Consider the following 5,000-nt stretch of genomic DNA (forward strand, 5'->3'; position numbering starts at 1 on the left):
AGAACAGGAGGAGAGTAGCCCAACAGAATGCCTGTGAGGAGGACAACATTAAGAGACCTAACTACAGGGGACAGGCCACCCACAACCAGACAAGAGACACACACACACACACACACCCTGAACAAACAGCAGCCCTTATGTGTGTGTGTGTGTGTGTGTGTGTGTGTGTGTGTGTGTGTGTGTGTGTGTGTGTGTGTGTGTGTGTGTGTGTGTGTGTGTGTGTGTGTGTGTGTGTGCATGTGTGCCTGTCTGTCTGAGTGGGTGGGAGGATGTTCATGAATGTGTTGTTCAAACAGACTAATGAAGATTTGTTTGTAATTTCTCTGTCTGATGGATGGCACCACTGTGACCAGTGTGTGTGTGTGTGTGTGTGTGTGTGTGTGTGTGTGTGTGTGTGTGTGTGAGAGAGAGAGAGAGAGAGAGAGAGCTTAAGCTTACAGTATGTTGTGTGAGAAAGCAGCACAGGTTTATTTCAGTTATGAAGTATGTGTATATTTCTGTCTGCTTGGGCAAGGAGGTGTCTGTGTTTGCCAAGTGCACATCCAACTTAAGAAAGGCCAAGGGGGAGGGAAGATGGATAGCAAAGTAGAGAAAAAATAAACAGAAAGAGAGGGAGAGAACAAGATGAGGCGATCTAGCTACGCCCAGCTAGCTAGTTAGTTCATGTTAACACAAATAAGCCATATACACTTGCAACAGCTTCCAAAGCTAACATTAGCGTTAAACCCTTTGATCAAGCTAGATTTTATGGCTCGGCTCGCCATAAATGTATGGCAACTGTTTGTGCAGCTTCCAAAGCTAACATTAGCGTTAAACTCTTTGATCAAGCTAGATGCTATGTCATGATGCCATGTTAGACGTTAGACGTCTGGGATGACGGACTGCTATGCTGTCTGAGGGGACAAACAGGAGAGCTATTATGTCACCGCTGTTTTAGTTCAGTGTAAACAAGCAGAGTCAACATAGAGAGGGATCTTCTTTGTGCGATTATCACAGGATGTCTGTTGGAAAAAAGGGAGATGGAAGTGGTGTGTGTGTGTGTGTGTGTGTGTATGTGTGTGTGTGTGTGTGTGAGATGAGTGGAGTCATAACCGAGGTTGTTGTTATCATCAATCAATATTATCAATTGCATTACATTATCAATCCTTCTTCCCAAAATGTTTGGCTCTTGTTCCTCTTCTTTGCCAAATAAAAGCATCTGCGTGTGTCTGTGTGTGTGTGTGTGTGTGTGTGTGTGTGTGTGGAGCCGTACCCAAGGTCGTCGTGGAAGATGCTGCTGGCTGTTAGGCCTGACACTGAGAGCCCAGCAGCAGCCTGCTCAGGAGTGGGACTGGTCACTGTGGTATCCCCGGCAACCACCTGGACAAGGCACGTTCATTTGTTAAATAAGTACAATACTACAACCGTACTACTAATATAAACATTTAATATAATGACAATAATAACATTATTAATATTATATATCATACAGGTAATACAATTAATACCCTGTGATATATTATTATTATTATGAATAAACTACATTATATTGTATTATACTATTATATATGGACATTTTTACAGAAAATTCATAATCGTTGGATATAGAATATGTAGCACACACAGAGGTTTTAGACAAATAAAACCTAAAAGGACAAATAATAGTTAAAGGAATGTGAAGTACATTAACCCCCACCATCCGCACATACTCACAGGTAGAAACACATTCATGCAAGAGCATTACAATGACAGGTCAGTAGCCCAAAGTCACACCCTTTGACTCTTAAAACAAACGGCCAACACACAAAACATCAATTATGTGGCCAACTGTCTGGCTTACAGACCAGTGGAGTCGGGTCTACAGAAGCCAATAACAACACGTTTACACAAGATGGCCGACACACAAAAGGCAGAGTCTATCATTTGTTACACCTTCAGATAGACCTCCGCCTTGGGGGTGAGTTGTGTGGGTGGTGTGTGTGGGCTTGTTTGTGTTTGTGTGTGATGACGGAGGTAGAGGTAGGGATAAGGTATGAAAACATGGGCGTGAGTAGTGAGGGTGGTGTGTGGGCCTGTTTGTTTGTTTGTTTGCTTGTTTGTGTGTTTGTGTTTGTGTGTGATGACGGAGGTAGAAGTAGGGATAAGGTATGAAAACATGGGCGTGAGTAGTGAGGGTGGTGTGTGGGCCTGTTTGTTTGTTTGTTTGTGTTTGCGTTTGTCATCACGCACAGAGATAGAGATAGGGATATGGATAGGGTATGGAGACATGGGGGTGAACTACAGCACTGTCATTGCGAATTTGCAGGAGTGTCTGTGTGTGTGTGTGTGTGTGTGTGTGTGTGTCTCACCTGTAGCTCGATAGGTCCGCTTGCGTTCTTCAGCAGACTGACAGCCTGGCTGTGAGTCATGCCCTCTGCTGTAGTCCCACAGATGCTCAAGATTCTGTCCCCAATCTACACACACACACACAGCCCATAAGAAAAGAAAACTACAATTCCCAAAATCCCTCCAATTCATTTATTTTCACAGTCACAGTATGCATGTAGTTTGTTATGTAAATATGCACTGATATGTGTTCTTCTCTTTTTTAAAAGTATATGCTTTCAAAATGGGCTTTTTGGCCTCTCATTGATGCAGCACAGTGGACAGTGACAGGAAGCAAGTGAGAGAGAGAGAGAGAGAGAGAGAGAGATGGGCTTGGATTGGGGAATGACCCAGGCCGTAATAAAACTCAAACCTGGATGAGGTACCTGGATGGAAGGTGGTACAGACACCCCCCACCCCCACCCCATCCACTTCCTGTCTAAAGGTGTCTGTAAACCATGAGTAAACAAACCTTCACAGGACTTTTAACAGCTCAAAAGGAGCACATTGGCTCATGAAGTGGCAAAGGTCAAGTCACTTGACCTCTGTTCTTTATAAAATAAAAAAAAGCTCTTTATGTGACTGTGTCATTGTGACTGGCATTCTAATTATGCCGCTGAAAAGAACCCACTGGCAGAGAGCCTTGTTTGCCCTGACGTCCGTTCAGCAACTGAGGCGAAATAACGCCAAGTCTCTTTCTTCCCTCCGTTTCTCTACGATTCCTCAGAGCGCATTGTCTTCTCGTTCCCTCGGCCTTTTGTACAAGCATAAACACACACACACACACACCATTGTCAGGCTTCTCAATAATGGCTGGTCATTATGGCCTGCCAGGTTTATGAGTCGGGAATGAAGGGGAGATTTATAATCCCAGATGTCGTCTCTCTCTGCTCGGCTATTGTCTCTCGTGACTGGGAGTTGGAGCCCGCTCTCTCTCTGGGTTGAGATGACAATGGTCAGTCTGTGCTGTGCTGCCCTGCTGAAAAAATACTGGCCGCCGCAAAAATGGGCCTTGGCTTGAGCAGCAACACACAAGATAGCTGAGGTATCCAAACATGTGTTTGTGTGTGTGTGTGTGTATATGTGTGCTTGATGTTTGAGGTGTCCAAGTACTTGTTTGTTTGAGTGTGTGTGTGTGTGTGTGTGTGTGTGTGTGTGTGTGTGTGTGTGTGTGTGTGTGTGTGTGTGTGTGGTATGTGCGAGTGCTTGATGTTTGAGGTGTCCAAGTGATTGTGTGTGTGTGTGTGTGTGCGTGTGTGTGTGTTTGATGTTTGAGGTGTCCAAGTAATTGTGTGTATGTGTGTGTGTCTGTCTCTGTGTGTCTGTGTGTGTGTTTGATGTTTGAGGTGTCCAAGTAATTGTGTGTGTGTGTGTGTGTGTGTGTGTGTGTGTGTGTGTGTGTGTGTGTGTGTGTGTGTGTCTGTGTGTGTGTGTGTGTGTGTGTGTGTGTGTGTGTGTGTGTGTGTTTTATGAGACGAGAGAGTGGGAAGCAGAGAAGGACAGGAGTCGGCATAAAGCAAGAGGGAAAACGGTCTCTTTCTAAACTTCCTACCAAACCAAATGAGATCAAAAAGGAATCTGACAGACTTGGGGAAAAAATCAAGTTTACATCTGGTCGTGCAGCTTGCAGACCATGACGCCATGAACATTGTTGTTTTGTGTTACTGAAACATCCAGTCCATTGTGGCTTGTTTCTTGGCCTCTTTGCAAGAACGACTCAAAATGCTCGTTTCCCCTTTGTGCACTGCTGAGTGATGTAGTCCGCTAGAAACTCTGAAGTCGTTCAATGAGTTATGTCATCTACCCCAAAGTGTAATTCAGAGGGACGTTTCAGATATTACCATTCATTTGGTGTTATTGATTCACCAGCCATAATGAATGGTTTATGATTTATTGTTAGCGACAGGGGAACATAGAAACCGTACACAGTCGAAAACATCCTTGTGTGAATCCTGTTTGTACATCGTAAAACTGAACTGCCTGAGAAGTGAATTTCGATTTGTTCTGGTCCTCAAAAGACCCTGAGTAGTGGGTTTGGGTTTGTAGTTGGCTTTTTAACCGCCTGACTAGTAGGTTCGGATTTGTTCTGGTCCTCTGAAGACCCTGAGTAGTGGGTTTGGGTTTGTAGGTGGCCTTTTAACTGCCTAAGAAGTGATTTTGGATTTGTTCTGGTCCTCTAAAGACTCTAAGTAGTGGCTTTGGGTTTGTTCTGGTCTGGATCTGGACCGCCTTCTGGAGCAGATTCCCTGATTCAGAACCGGTTCTGTCCCGCACACGGCTGCTATCTACACGCCATTCTCTGGAACCGGACCTGGCTCCCAGTCCCATGAAGTCAACTCACGCCCGTTTTATTTACATGCCATAATGTCCCAACTATTAGCCACGGCTCATACATTGATTTTAGCTAAATTTCTTCAACTATGAGGTTAATACACGGGAGCAGTTGATAAGGTATTAATATAGTTTTGTCTTTTTTTCAACTTGCATCAAACGCGGTTTATACAACTAATGCACAGGAATTTAAAGTAGCACATTTCATACACAGGGGCCATCACTCTATGAGCTTTAGGTAAAGTTTGAGGCCTGTAACTAACCAGTTGGCTCGTTGTGACAACTACAGCCTGGGCCCGTATTCACAAAGAATTTTAGGGCTATAA

At 44.3% G+C, this 5,000-nt stretch overlaps 1 protein-coding gene across 1 annotated transcript in view; it reads right to left on the bottom strand.

Moving 5' to 3' along the window:
- The window catches only part of LOC134059606 (multiple PDZ domain protein), a 108,990-nt gene that overhangs the window by 2,483 nt on the left and 101,507 nt on the right, over nt 1-5,000 (bottom strand). The window contains exons 44-45 of the mRNA XM_062516050.1: nt 2,328-2,432; nt 1,253-1,359 (exon numbers count right to left, since the gene is read on the bottom strand). Of these exons, the coding sequence (XP_062372034.1) occupies nt 1,253-1,359; nt 2,328-2,432 (212 nt within the window). The remainder of the gene's footprint in view (nt 1-1,252; nt 1,360-2,327; nt 2,433-5,000) is intronic.

This window comes from Sardina pilchardus, chromosome 16, assembly GCF_963854185.1.
Source record: "Sardina pilchardus chromosome 16, fSarPil1.1, whole genome shotgun sequence".
Taxonomy (NCBI): Eukaryota; Metazoa; Chordata; class Actinopteri; order Clupeiformes; family Clupeidae; genus Sardina; species Sardina pilchardus.